Source organism: Arachis ipaensis, chromosome B04 (assembly GCF_000816755.2).
Source record: "Arachis ipaensis cultivar K30076 chromosome B04, Araip1.1, whole genome shotgun sequence".
Lineage (NCBI taxonomy): Eukaryota > Viridiplantae > Streptophyta > Magnoliopsida > Fabales > Fabaceae > Arachis > Arachis ipaensis.
The window spans coordinates 107,124,135-107,139,044 of record NC_029788.2 but is presented as its reverse complement, the minus strand read 5'-3'; the positions used below and the strand labels follow the sequence as shown (position 1 = coordinate 107,139,044).

The 14,910-nt window shown below is 39.6% G+C and overlaps 2 protein-coding genes and 1 pseudogene across 2 annotated transcripts; all 3 read right to left on the bottom strand.

The window, feature by feature from the left end:
• On the bottom strand, positions 2,838-4,199 carry LOC107636879 (annotated as a pseudogene).
• LOC107636881 (protein FAR1-RELATED SEQUENCE 5-like) lies at positions 9,408-10,007 on the bottom strand. Its single transcript, XM_016340354.1, has one exon. It carries the CDS (start codon positions 10,005-10,007, stop codon positions 9,408-9,410), a length of 600 nt encoding a protein of 199 aa, XP_016195840.1.
• On the bottom strand, positions 10,537-14,838 carry LOC107639650 (autophagy-related protein 13b-like). The gene is made up of 3 exons (XM_016343203.2): positions 13,068-14,838; positions 12,804-12,985; positions 10,537-11,303 (listed from the first exon to the last, which is right to left on the bottom strand). The coding sequence occupies exons 1-3, from the start codon at positions 14,400-14,402 to the stop codon at positions 10,955-10,957; spliced, it is 1,866 nt and encodes a 621-aa protein (XP_016198689.1). The 5' UTR covers positions 14,403-14,838; the 3' UTR covers positions 10,537-10,954.

Sequence of the window (14,910 nt, the reverse complement as noted above, 5' to 3'; positions counted from 1 at the left end):
AGCCATGGAAGGGAGTAAGACTGATTGGATGAAGATAGCAGGAAAGCAGAGGTTCAGAGGAATGCAAGCATCTCTACACGCTTATCTGAAATTCTACCCAATGAATTACATAAGTATTTCTATCCTTATTTTAGTATTATTTTCGAAAACCCCATTACTATTTTATATCTACCTGACTGAGATTTACAAGGTGACCATAGCTTGCTTCATACCAACAATCTCCGTGGGATTCAACCTTTACTCACGTAAGGTATTACTTGGACGACCCAGTGCACTTGCTGGTTAGTTGTGCGAAGTTGTGAACCATGGTATTGGCATCATGTTTTTAGCGCCATTACCAGGGAAAGAAAGAGCGATGAATTTTACATAATCAAAGTGTAATCACAATTTCTGCGCACCAAACGGCCCTTGAACGGCCTTGCTTCTGTCTGTGGTTCCGAGTAGATTCAGCTAAATCACTGATCAATTGCCAAGCTTCATCAGTGGTCTTGTACTTCTTCATAGACCCATTGCTGGCACTTTCCAATGTGGTCTTATCCTGGGGCCTCATTCCTTGTGTGACATAGCTGAGTAGCACGATCTTGTCAATCATGTGGTGGGGGCATGCTTCCAGAAGATTATTGAAGCGCTCCCAGTATTCAAAGAGAGTCTCATTGTCATCCTGAACAATTGTAGAGATCCTTCCTTAGTTTATCAGTAACTTCAGATGGAAAGAATTTCTCCAGAAACTCCTTTCTGAGTGTATCCCAGTTGGATACATTTGCTAGAGGTTGAGTGTAGTACCACTCTCTTGCTTTTCCCTCAAGAGAGAACGGAAAAGCTTTCAGCAGAATTGAAGTTTCATCAATGCCATCACGCCTGACAGTAGAACAGGCTGCCTGGAAATCTCTCAAGTGCTTGATAGGCTCTTGAGCAGGTAGGCCATGAAACTTGGGCATCAAATTTAGCAGTGCGGTCTTTATTTCAAAATCCATAGCTACCGCTGGATGATGCGCTTGAAATGGTTGCATTGTAAAATCAGGAGCTCCTTCCTCCTGAATGGTAACTCTTCTAGCTGCCATGTTTTTTGCACGTAAAACAACCGAATCAGTAGAACGGGAGCTGGTTTCTTTCTCAAATTCACTTTCAGATCCGCCCTCAAAGCGGGCTAACCTACGCTGTTCTCGCCTTATTCGTGAAATTGTCCTTTCAATTTCAGGATCGAATATTAGCAAGCGCGGATCAGAAAGTGAACGTGTCATTTGACGGAAGAAACATGTAGCTCATAGTAGCAAAATTAAATAAAATGCAAATAAATAAATTCTAATTAATAAAATTAGCACTCTATTGCAACATCCCCGGCAACGGCGCCAAAAATTGATGGGAAGCAGAAGCTGGTGAATTAAAAATTTATTAAAATGGTTACGTTGCGAGTATAGTTCTTAACTCACCGAAAATCTGCCTATCAACTTAGAAATATGTCACAGAGAGTTTAAATTAAAATTACTGGGAGTTTTAAGTCCCAGGTCGTCTCCCAACGAGTTGCAGAAAAGTGTGCTGTTTTATTAATCAGATGTTCCAAGAAGTTGAGCTAGGTAAATTGGGAATTGAACATAACAAAGAACATGGAAGATTAGAACCAAGTTAAGAGAACAAACTAGAGTGATGATGTCTTGATGAGGAAATAACTCTTCTCAATGTTCCAATGCTAAGATCAATTGAAAATTAAAATCCTAAAACTAGAGAGAAAAACCTAAGAGAGTGAAAAACTAGATCTAAAACTACTGAATGAATGTCTCTGTTGTTTCTGCATATTCTCTGACTCTAGTCTGCTGTTCCGGGCCGAAAACTGGGCTGGAATAAGGCCCAAAATTGCCCCCAGCAGATTCTGCAGATTATGCAGATCACACATGTCACGCGATCGCATCGTCTATGCGAACGCGTCGCTTGCGCTTTTTCCTCTCCACGCGTTCGCGTCGTCCACGCTACCGCGTCACTAGCACTTTCCAATCTGCGCGGCCGCCCAAGCCATGCGGCCGCGTCGCTGCGATTTGCGCTCCTTCGCGCGGTCGCGTGAGCCATGCGACCGCGTCACTTCTCGCTGGTTATCTCCTTAAATTCTTGTGTTCCTTCCATTTTTGCTAGCTTCCTCTCCAATCTCCATCTCATTCATGCCCTATAAGGCCTGAAACACTTGACACACAGATCACGGCATCGAATGGAATAAAGGAGAATTAAAAGTAAATAATTTAAGTCTCTAGGAAGCAGTTTTTAAACATGTACTGAATTTAGGAAGGAAATCTAAATGCATGCTAAATTGATGAATAAGTGGGCAAGGATCATGATAAAACCACACAATTAAACACAATATAAACCATAAAATAGTGGTTTATCAGTCTATCAACTACTTGATAGAATATCTCAACTTGAAAATGATGCAAATTTGAGATCTTTTGAGCTTTGCGTCTTGATCTTCCTTGTGACACAAATATATCATCCATTTTTGGAACGGTAATATTATGTTTGTCACAAAATAATGAGACTTCATCAAGTAAAAGAGACCAACCATCATCTCTTATAGTTTGCAATCGTTGCTTAGACACTTTAACCAATGCCATAGCATTTACAATGTCTTGATCATTCCTTTGTAATGCTTGAGATAATTCATTAGTAACTCCCAAAATATTTTTCATCAAGTGTAAGTTGAAAATGAATTCAAAGGATTGAATGACATTCAATAAATGACATGCTTCAGCTCTTTGTTCTGAATTATTTCCATCTTTCTCAACATATTCAAGAACATTGACCACGGAAGGAAACAAAGAAATTAATCGAAGTATAGTTCCATAGTGTGAACCCTATCTAGTATCTCCAGCTCTTTTCAAAGCTATTTCTTGATTCAACCCACGCCCACTAGAAATTTCTCCACTTTGTAATGCTTCAATTGTCTTAGTCATTTGACTATCACGAAGCATATCTCTTCGTTTACACGAAGCTCCAACAACATTGCACAAATTGGTTAACAAATTAAAAAGCAAAGCAATTTCAACTTGTTTTTTTGCAACCGTTACAAGAGCTAACTGAAGTTGGTGGGCAAAGCAATGTACATAGAAAGCATACGAATTTTCTTTCAATATCAAAGTTTTCAAACCATTAAATTCTCCTTGCATATTACTTATACCATCATATCCTTGGCCACGTACTCTTGATAAACTTAAATTATATGTTTCTAATAATGACTCCAATGCTAATTTTAGAGATAAAGCATTAGTATTAGAAACATGAACAAGACCAAGAAAATGCTCCCTAACTTGCCCTTCTTTATTCACATACCTTAAACAAACAGACATTTTCTCCTTAATAGAAATATCGCGAGCTTCATCAACCAAAACAGCAAACAATTCATCCCCAAGATCATTTACAAAAGCTTTTGTCGTTTCACTTGCAGCCGCTCTTACAATATCTTTTTGAATTGAGAGAGCTCTTAGTTTAAGACTCCCACGAGCATTTTTAAAAGCACGATCAATCTCTTCATTATGTTGTGCAAGAAAGTTTAGAAGTTCTAAAAAATTTTCTTGATTAACAGAATCATCTGTCTCATCATTACCACGAAAGGTCAATCCTTGTCGCAAAAGAAATCTAATACAATCAATTGTAGCTGTCAAGTGAATTTGATAATTCTTTTTAGCCTGCTCAGATTTTTTTCAATAGCAGCACTAATGTGTTGTTTTGGCTTCATAAGTGCTTCACATTTTCTCCAAGCTTGATTATGAGCACTATCATGAATCCCAACATGAGTTTGTAATCTCTCCTTTTTTTTTCCAATTTGAAAAGCCATTGGTTACAAAAGCATTGCCACCATCATTCTCAAGTTTCATAAGATAACAACAAAGACAAAAAACAGCATCTTTTGATATACTATACTCTAACCAATTTCCATAATCATCAAACCAACTAGGATTGAATCTTCGAAAAGAAGAACCACAAGCAGTTTGCAAAAAATCATGAGTTCTCGGTTGACAAGGACCTCTTTGCAAATACGCGCATCTAACTTTGTCTCTGTCATTCGGATGATAACTTGAAATCTTTGGTCGTTGTCCTGGATCTGCTATGAGACTCTCTACTTCAAATTCTAAAAATCTCCTCTTGTTAGAAGAGCTCGATGAATTGTTTTGGGATCCAATCTCCAATGATGAAGTTCTTTTGAAATATTTCTCCATCACTAATAGATTAAAATTATAAATCTAAATTAATTCATTAATAAAATTAATTTACAATTCTTCCCAAATTGAGAAGTTCAGCATAAAAATATAAATAAAAAATTGATCCATTAACAACAACAGCAAGCTAGCAACTAATAATATCCCAAATTTCTAATTCAAAATAACTCAATACACAAAAATAATTAACGAATTCAATCACAAATTCACAATTTCAATCACAAATTACATCAGAACAAATTCAATCACAAATTCACAATTTCTAAACCAACTATATAAAATTTTCATTTATCAAACAATGAAACAAATGAACGAAAAGATGAATGAAGCAACTAAGTGAATTAAGTATATGAAAACCAACACAAATACCATAGTTATCAAACTCGGACCGGACCGGTCGGTTCAACCGGAAAACTGGTGAACCGGACCATAAGCCGGTCCGGATTAACAATCTAACCGGATAAGCATGCGAACCGGTCAAATTCGAAAAACCCGATCAAACCCGGGGCTCGAACCGGGCCGGTTGATCCGATGGCGTCATCACACAGCCCGATGATGTCAGCACGCGTCACTCAAATTTCAAAAATTTGAAGCATATGCCAGCGCTGGGATTCGAACTTGCATCAGTCAAGTTATAAAGGGAGCCTGTTACCACTAGGACAAGCTTACATTTTGTGTTATAATTTATCTTTCTATGAATATATTATTAACTATTAGATATATCCTAATTAATAATTTATATATTAATTCTTTTAGCCATGCAAATTTAATATATTTTTTATTTTTTTGTTCTAATGAATAGTATTCATATTAATTTATTTTATTTTTTATTTTATACTTACTTTTTTAAAAAAAGAATTATTTTTTAATTATATATAATTATTAAAATAAAAATTAAACTTTTTTAAATATCTTTAAATTAAAAAAGATAAGCAAAAAATTTTTATTAATCAATGACATATTTTTGTTATTGATAATTATATAACATCTATTAATATTAATATTTTTTAACATATATTTGAATAATGTAATAGATACTAATTAATTAATGAATTAGAAAATAAGTTAATTTGATATAAAAAAATTATATAATTATTTAATTATGACCGGGTCAACCGGTTGAACCAGTGACCCACCGGTTGAACCAATGACCCAGTGACCCAGTAACTTGGCCGAGTCGATTGCCGGTTCGGTTCTGATAACTATGACAAATACACAATACCACCTGACCTAAGACCTATTGATTCTTAACTATTAATTCTTATTCAGTCACAAACCATTCCTTTATTCTAAATCCACATTCGACCATTCCCCACCCCAAAAGCTTATTTATTTATCATATACATATGCTATAATTAATTGGTTACAGGGTAGACTTGAGAATTGTTTGTTGTTTATCACTCTTGATAAGTTGAAAGGTTGATTTGGGTTCCCAATCATGTACCAAGAGGCAAACTAAACTTCAGGAGGATGACCCAGACACCCAGTAGCGGTGTGGCGCTAGTGGCAACAGAGAAGAGGATTGTAGAATAAAAAAGAACCAGTCAACCAGAACTCCAGAAGCCCAGAAGAAATGGATGTTCGTTGAAGAAGAAGGCAGAATCGCAGAATCAGATGCCGAATTGCTGAGTGTCAAAGGAAGGAACGCAGAAGAGGAACGCAGCAGCAGATCCACCAAAATCACAAATCATAAGCAGTGGCGCAAAAGAAGGTAGAACCTAAGAAGTGAGAACTCCTAGGCGCGGCGTGGCGGCGATGCAAGGAGAAACCAACAGAGACGGAGCCACGCGGGAGAATCGCGGCGATACAAGGAGTCGTGAAGACTGCGGAGTCGCGAGGAGCAGAAACGCGGAGTGACAGGGAGCTAGTGACACTGCCACACAGCCCACACTGGCGGTCTGGCGGAGCCACAGAGCGGCAAAAATGCGGAGTCTGGTCTGGCGGCAGTAATTCTGGGGCTTGGAGGTTGGAAGGCAGAGGCTGGAAAAGTTAGGGATTTGGAGAGAAAGAGAGAAGAAGTTGGGCTGGGGGCTGGGAACAGTTTAGGGATTTGGGGCTGGGGCTTTGGGCTGGGAATAGTTTAGGGATTTGGGGCTGGGGCTTTGGGCTGGGGGCAAAAGTAATTATATAATGGGGGCAATCTAGACATTTCACTAAGAAGTACTCTTTATTATTTGAAATTTGACTGGGGGCAGTTGCCCCCACTGCCTTATACATAAATCCGTCCTTGGTAGGTAGTCCACATCTTGTGTGTTGTTGTTGTGCTGTTGATTAATTTTAATGGTTGGGTTATGTGGCGGAGCAGTTGTTGAGTTGAAATTCATTAGACAAATTTGTTGGTAATGCCTTTATTTTGTTGTTAAATTCCAATTTATTAACAAACAAGCACCGAATTGCATTCTAACTATTCATAATGCCATCATTAGTGGCAGATTTATTCTAGTTGACTTCATGCACATTGCATTCATGTTACACATGACTTTAAGTACATCTCTTTGTCGTTGTTGGTTTGCCCAGCCAAATGTACCGCACTTTGGCGACGACGTTGGCGACGATGTGATACTCACTTTGCGTGCAGGGGACATCTCCGTCTGGGCCGTCTACGACCGATACGGGGGCAAGCGAAGGCGCAATTGTGGCACAATCAGCAGAGGGTTGGCAGAATTCTTGCGCAAGTGCAACATAACTGATGAGAAGATGGCTGTCTTTGAGATCTCCAGGACCAACGCGGACGTCGAGCTCTTGGTCCAATTTGTTGACTATGAATGACTACAACTAAAATGATGAACATGCTGACCATGTTATTTTGGATTGCCTTTTGTTATTTGACAAACAAATTATCCCTTGATATGATACAAATTACTCCTTGACTTAACTTTTTGTAGATGATACAGTGTTTGACTCCTTTTTATGACGTTTAAGTACTTTATTATATACCGTGTTCTTTATCTTGAGTTTCTAGAGTTAATCTTGCCTCCTACAGTCTCATACAGCAACATGGATGCTCTAGATTAATTTGCAATTTCAATATAGCGCATAACAAAAGAATGTCATATCACGGCCTCAATATGGTCAATTTTCAACTATAACAGTCCAGAACAGAGTCTCCTATAGCTACCCATTCTTTTTCCAAACATAGATCATGATGCAAGATCTACTGAGAAACTAAAACACCTACTGCATAACGTTTGCATAATATGAACACCAATTACACGACCCACGTTCCCACTGGAGTGAGCTGTGAACGCACTAACTAGATGAATGGTTACCAAATTGTGCCCTGTGAATCATAGTCCTCGTCCAAGCCAACGTCCACTACATCGTCCCATGCCAGCTATAGTGATACATTCCATTAGCCATGAACTACCAATCGATAAATGCTCAAAACATTCAACAAAAACGACGACTTAACAAATTTATTGACATTGTGTTACCTCCTCAGGCGAGTCATCTGTTGTCCCAGTTTCGCCCTCACCCTCAGCACCAAAATATGATGCACCCTCTTGTGTATTCATTCGGCTGTTGGGATTTAAGTGGCAAGATAGTCGATTATGCCCTGTCTGGCGACAAAGACCGCACCTCTTCATCCCCTTCACCGATTCCTTTCTTTGCCTCTTTCGACACCGCGCCATGTGTGGATCCCTCACGCAACCCTCTAGTGTTGAAGCTTCCCTAACTTCATTGCGACCTCCTGTATCACCACAATCCTTTATCTCTTTCAGCCGCGCTATCTCATGAAGAACTTTATCCATCATGTCGGCAAATTCAGCTTCGTCACGACACACCAGAACACACATTTCTCTGCATAGATCATTCAACATCCAATTGCGGCAAGTGATTGTTGAATCCCAGCAAAACGGACCTTTCTCCACAAACGCCCTTACTTTGGAGCAAGCACTCTTGGACCAACGATCAAGAACAAGACTGTCTGGTATGTCAATCATCTCCAAATGTACAAGCACTACTACAATGTGATCACACGGTATACCAAGGGGCTCCATTCGCAAGTACGAGCACTTGAAAATGTTGCTGTCACCATAGTGACACACTTGCCACTCCCTACGCGCATTAGCTGACCTCGACAAAGTAAATGTATCACAAGTATGGTTCCATGTGTATGTCCGTACCTTCAATGTGCAAGCGTGGAAAAGTATGGTCCTGAAGTTGAAGAAAATCGCCCTTGTGAGCTTCTTTGCAACTGACCTCTCCAAATCATGAAACGGACTCTGTAGCACTGGTTCCCCAACCACGGATAACATATCAGAGTGTGCTTTCCTGGACCTCATTTAGGATATGCAATGCATAAACTACTCAACAAAGTCCCTCAAATTATGGTGAGACTGGACAAATTTACCGAGCATTGAGTGTAACCCTTTGCACCTTGACGTTGTACGAAAACCCCCAAAGAAGTTGCTTCGTATATGTGCAGTTGCGCACATACTTCTCCTAGGGTAAAGGTCAGAAACCCATTGATTATCAGACAGACCCAGCGCATCGACCATATAATGCTAATGATCTTCAAACTCCGAAATCTCATAATCGAACAGCATGCATTTCTTAAATTTAGAAGTAAATGTGAGGTTGCTTAGGTTAGAAGTGGCATTCCTCAGCGGATGCCACGCACACAAACGGTGATAGGCCCTAGGAAACACTGCTTTGATTTCTTTTTTCATCGCTCTATGCCCATCTGTTATCACACACCCAGGTGCTTTACCCTTCATGGCGTCCAAGAACTGTTGCAGCAACTAAGTGTAAGTCTGCTCATTCTCATTTGCAACTAGCGCAACGGCAAACTCAATTGTTTGGTTATGGTGATTGACTCCAGAAAACACAACTAGTGGACACATATACTTATTCTTCCGATATGTCACATCAAATGCCATGACTTCCCCAAACAAACCATAATCCAGCTGACTGCAATTATCTGACCAAAACAGGTGCACCAAACGACCGTCCTTATTCGCCAAATTACGCACAAACATTCCTGGATTCGCATGCACCGTTGATTCCAAGAACTTAAGGCAAGCCGTGGCATCCCTGCCAATGACCCTCCGTTGCTTGCCTATCTGGTTATACATATCCCTCTTTAGAAATGGAAGGTTTTGGAATCCCCCGGCAGTGTTCACAAAATATGAATAAATCTATGGCGTTTTAATCCCAACTCTAAGCATCATGTTCATTTGTTCCAGGGCGGCTGCATCCATTTTCCTATGCCCCGGTAGCGAAAGTCAGTCTATTGTCTAGCAACTCGTGGTTGTGAATGTCCTGAAAGTACGATATTATCCATCTACCACTTTCCGAGTGCACGTGGACGCGCATTTCTACTTCACAGCTGCATCTGGTCTCTGCCTTTGGCTCACGTTTCCGTCGCATGCCGTCATTAACAGACCCCATTTCTCTGAACTCCTGCCGGAAACATACAAATTCTTGTTGTGTAACCTCATTCCTCACATTTCGCCAAATCTTATTCTTCCTCACGGCGAAACCATTCATCTTCGCATACAAACTGTAAAACAAGAATGCCACCGATCGATCCGGAAAATGGCACATCATAATCTCCTTTGTAGTTATTTCCTTGAAATTGATACACCCCAGCTCTGCAATACCGTCGACTGCTCTCTCTTCCCAGTTGTCAAAGAAGCTGTTCCTGAAATTCTCATGTGCATCCGACTCCACCCCTAATTCCCCATCCTCAACTTCGTCACTGAATTTGTCGCCACCAGGACCAAAGGCCTCGCTTCCATCACCTCCCTCTTCTTCAGCAGACAACGGCCGATAACATTTGTCTGCCGCGGATTCTCCCTCCATGCAGGCCTGCGCAGAAATGGCGTTCACAGATTAACATATTTTTACATAATACATAATACTCTGTAACATAAAATTGGCAAAACTCTACCATGCTCTATCCTAACTTGTTTGCCACCAGAAATTAGATTTTGAAACAATATCACCGCCAACAGCCACAGAAACCACTCAGCCTGGATCCATTACATTTAGGGTTTCGTCGTCACTTGAGACGCTGGTTTATGGTCATCGCTCTTTATCTCGTCGCTCTCCCAAATGGGCTAAATCTCAGTCAACAGCCCATTCATACAGGGGGGTTCGAATGAAAATATGTATAAATTTAGGTGTCATAATACTATATGCAGTAGTGTATAGGCAATGTTGTAAAATACCTAAAGACCTGACACCAAAGCAAAAACTTGTGTCAGTGGTCACCGGTGCATCCTTCTCCTCAATTGGACCGGTGCAGGCTATTACTCGCCATTAATATATTTGTAAATGATAAATATGATGTTCATAAAAATTAGACTTATAATAACAGCAGAGATGATACTTTGATATGAAAGACCCTTACCAAAGTTCATAAACTGAGTACACGATTGGCCAATAAGATCAAATAGCATAGCAAATAAAGCTTCTGCCTCGTGTTATATATACAGTAAGTTTGCATGTGTGTTACACAGTATAAGGCACACCATGCAACTGGATCAAAAAACTTTAGACATAATTATCATATTTACACAGTTTCAAAATAGAAAAAGAGCATATATTTCTATTAGCTTAATTTTATTAAGTAAAAAGGTATATTTTTGTTTGTAGTGATTCCGTTTCACTATGAACCTTGTTAGGCAGAAGCATAATAGAGCATGTATAATTTCCCTTCTTGAACTCCAAAACTGTAGTTTGGGAAGAGGCTGAACAGAAGAGCTTCTGCCATTTCCAAAAGAGAAACCAAACATGCCACAGGTATACTATTTCTGGGGTTTACTACCTGGTGTAAGCAACAAGTTTTTCATCTCTTTGTAGCCATGAAACTCTTCCAATGCATCACTTGTTGTTTTCCTTGTTGCTGTGAGCCCAGAAGACATCATGCTTGCTGGCACTGTTGTTTCTAGAACTTGAATGTTGTTAACATTCCAGGTTTCGGGGTGTGTGCTGTGTGACAAGTGTTCAGAAGTAGAGAAATCTTGCCAGAGAGGTGGTGCTTTCTTCAGCATACGTACAAGCGCACCAACAGCAGCATCCTGGGACTTTCTGATGGGAAGGAATCCTCCAGCTTCAAATGCCTCAGCCATATGACCATGATCAAATGATTCCGCCCTGGTTATGCACAAGGGTTCATGTTAACGTCAGAAAAAAAAGTACACCTGACAAATTTAAAGTCACCCACAACTTCAAAAAGGCCAAGGAAAAAAAACTCAGATTATATATTATATATTACAAAATTTACAATTGTTTAAAATCTGACTCTTTGTCAAGAAGTCATAGATGAACTAGTAATTTGAACGCCTATGAAAATTAAGTTTTGAATTGAATATCAAATCTGAATGACCGAATGGACACTGCTATGCACCCAGGAGAAGTGGAGAATCCAACCTCTAAAGCTAGCAGTCAAAGAGGGGGCAAGGGGGAGAACCACCCTACAGTGTCTCTCTAACTAGCAAATATCAAATACAACACTACTCGACGTGGTATTTTGCACTTTACAGCACTGTACTCAGCGATACATCACTCAGCCTATTCACATGTAGACATACACACACACACAGCTAATGGGATGTGATGCACACACTATATGCCAGCGAGCTAACTCATGGAACCAATCCCTTCCCCTGGCCACCGGGCGCAACAACAAAAAAAAGTAGCTAGTAGAACAGTGTGGATGCAACCAATGTTGAATTGAGTTATTTAAATATGAGACACCATTAAAGGGAAAAGCTGAGCCAGAAAGCTGATTAATTCACAATATACATATACCAGATGAATCTATTCCGGAATAGATAGCATTCAATACTGAATGCGGATTAAAAGAAACACTCTCAAAGATGAGCCGGAATAGACAAGAATATACAGTGCATCTAAGTCATTTCAGTCTCTACTCATTGGTATATAATCTTAAAAATATGAACAATTTGAAGGAGCAAGTGGGAAGAACAAAAAAGAGGAAAAAAGCATGCAAGTTTGCTGCACAAGCAGTGATGTTCACCAATTTATAATAATAACTACTATAAATACTACTTTCCCTTTTTTTTATCTCGTATCTATAATTCGACCTTTTCCATTTTAGCTCAATGGACAACAATTAGTTGAGCTCAAAATCATAGTTACCAAGCATGCAGTATGGATCCATGTGCGTCCTATGTTTTTCATCCTGGTATTTGGATTGTCATTTTTTTCATGCTTATAGCGCAACTATTTAGGGAGGGAATCCAACATCCAAGATACAGTGTGGGGGAATTACAGTAAGCAGGATTCTTGAGAGAACCCAAAATTCTAATCAAATTTATTAGGTTGTTACTTATTATTACTTTATTAGTATTATGTCTCACATAGCATATAATTTGAAAATTGAAATCCAATCCACTAAGAAGTAAGAACCTATTAGTATTACCCTAGACTTTCCTGGACCAAACATGACCTTCCAGTTGCATATAGGTCACCTAATAAACCTGAGTTACCCTGATTATATAGTACTTATGCTATTTTCTTTACAAGTTCAAACAATACTATTGGTACCATAAGCTACTTGACAAAGCATATATCTTATGTATGAGATTGACATAAAAGGAAGGCGCAAGTCTGAGCAAATTCACATAGTACCTGCTGCCTGGATCTGTCAGATCATCATCATCCACATCAAAGGGGCAAGTAAAATCAGTTTCATCAAAATCATCCTGATAAGACCTACTTGAGCTTCTGGAAATTGAAATTTGTGGCGAACTGCAAGCTGATATCTTGATTCCAGAGTATTTCCGGGGCTCATCTTTTCCAAGAGGAAATAACTGCAAAAAGTGTAACAGATTATTAACAAATCTAATATGTTTGAACCAACGAAAAAGTTCCTATGGTTAGTATGCAGCATACCTTCTCAGCTGTTGCACCTGTTTGCATTGTGTTCACACCTCTATCATTCTTAGAAACACACCTTAAACCTCTAAGTGGAGGAATTGACGGCAAGTTATGCCTGTTGTGGTATCCAGGGAAATTTGCAGCTTCAGCATTAGGTATGCTGACTGGAGCACTTTCAGATCGTAAAAGCGTTTTAGATGGTAATGACCCAGGATAGTATATTGAAGGTGATGGAGAGGGATAATACTCATCAAAACCTGAACTCTTCTTCTGAATCAAGGACATCTCAGTTGGATGAGGGGGCAAACTTGAAGGTGGTAAACGCCTAGAACTTGCATTAGATACAGACGTGTGCGATTCTGAATATGTTGGTGAAGGCGAACAAGTAATGGAAGGAGACGAGGTTCTACAATGGTTGTGACTCCAACTATGTTGCCTCGAAAATGGCAATGACGACAGAGAGCCATGTGATGGCGATCCTGATGGGTACCTCCTCAATGGATCTGCCAGTGGACTGCCAACATAGTCAGTTATAACTTGTGGGGATAACCGAGTTGAAGATTCAGAGCTCAAGTCTGATGCGCATGGGCGATACATCACCGAAAGGCACAGCCTACCAGAATAAGTATCCACAGGGGTAAACCCAAATTTCATCATTTCAGCTTCCTCTTTACGGGTGAAGGGCTCACAAAAGGAAGATACCCGGTGAGCAAGAGTAAAGGGACGAATCTGTGCAGACGAATTGAGCTCTCTGAAAAGTTTATAAGCAGGTAAAAGTCTAACTGTGGCATACAAGGACCTTAGAAGTAAAGTTGACTTCTTATACAAGGCACGCAAAGAAACGTTACTTGACCTCCTATTACCAGAACTAGAATCCCTTGTTTTTCTGCTCTCATACTGAACCACCCATCTCTCTAAAATCTTTTGAGTGTTTGCGTCGAGTCCCAATTCTTCCTGATCAGTATTCCAGCTCAAAGGGTATCTTTCCTTGAGGGAAGAACTCCTAGGAAGAACCCCTTTGGGGGAAAAACTCACGGGGTCCCAGCCAAGAGGCTTTTGCACTAAAATAACATCAATGACTATCAAGTCAAGATTGTTGCGGCGCGAGAGGTCAATGTTATCTATGGCGGCAGGGCAATCGTGAAGAGCCAAATTGAACCATTTATCCCTGGAGCGCACACTGGGGGAGGATGAAGATGAAGAACATGGAGAGGAGATAGCTTGATCAAGACAGGAACTACGTGAGGAGACAGAAAGAGCCCTTGATTCAAGTATTATATGAATGCTTTTGGCAAAGAACTCTCTTATAATTTGTTCCATCTTTGCAGCTTCCGAGTGTGAGGATGCCATTGAATGCACCCCGAAGATTAACACTACTATGTCGTTGGGGAAATTAAACAAACACAACAACGACACAAACAGCAGCACAGTTTTTAAACAGAATTACAAAATCTGAGAAAGCAATAATGAATAAATAAATGGAGGAGTTTATTTTCCCTTCCCTTATCTTGGATTGAATTTGGAAAAGAGAGTATTAAGGAGTGGACTCCTTCATCATCAAATCATATCAACACTTTCACTCTCCGGAATTATTTAATTAAATACCTTCCGTTAATGTCATCAAAATCTTCTTAAGTCAATAATATTCAACAAGATTCTAGGTACAAGATAACAGGACTTTAACTTTTACCCCATAAATCTTGTCTTTTGGAATGTTCCCAAGTCATAACAAATATTTAAATTAAAAAAGATTGTGACAACTGACAAAGATAATTAGGAGCTGCTCACCCAAAAAATCTACAGAGATAAGAACCAATTAAAATTCGATGAACAGATTAAACTAACGACCACTTTTATA

Excerpts from the sequence above, each read along its gene's own strand:
- LOC107636881 (XM_016340354.1), bottom strand. The coding sequence starts at position 10,007 with ATGGAGGGAGAATCCGCGGCAGACAAATGTTATCGGCCGTTGTCTGCT.
- LOC107639650 (XM_016343203.2), bottom strand. The coding sequence starts at position 14,402 with ATGGCATCCTCACACTCGGAAGCTGCAAAGATGGAACAAATTATAAGA. Across the intron at positions 12,986-13,067 it reads CAGGTGCAACAGCTGAGAAG|TTATTTCCTCTTGGAAAAGA; the intron begins GTATGCTGCATA and ends CACTTTTTGCAG. Across the intron at positions 11,304-12,803 it reads CTGACAGATCCAGGCAGCAG|GGCGGAATCATTTGATCATG; the intron begins GTACTATGTGAA and ends GTGCATAACCAG.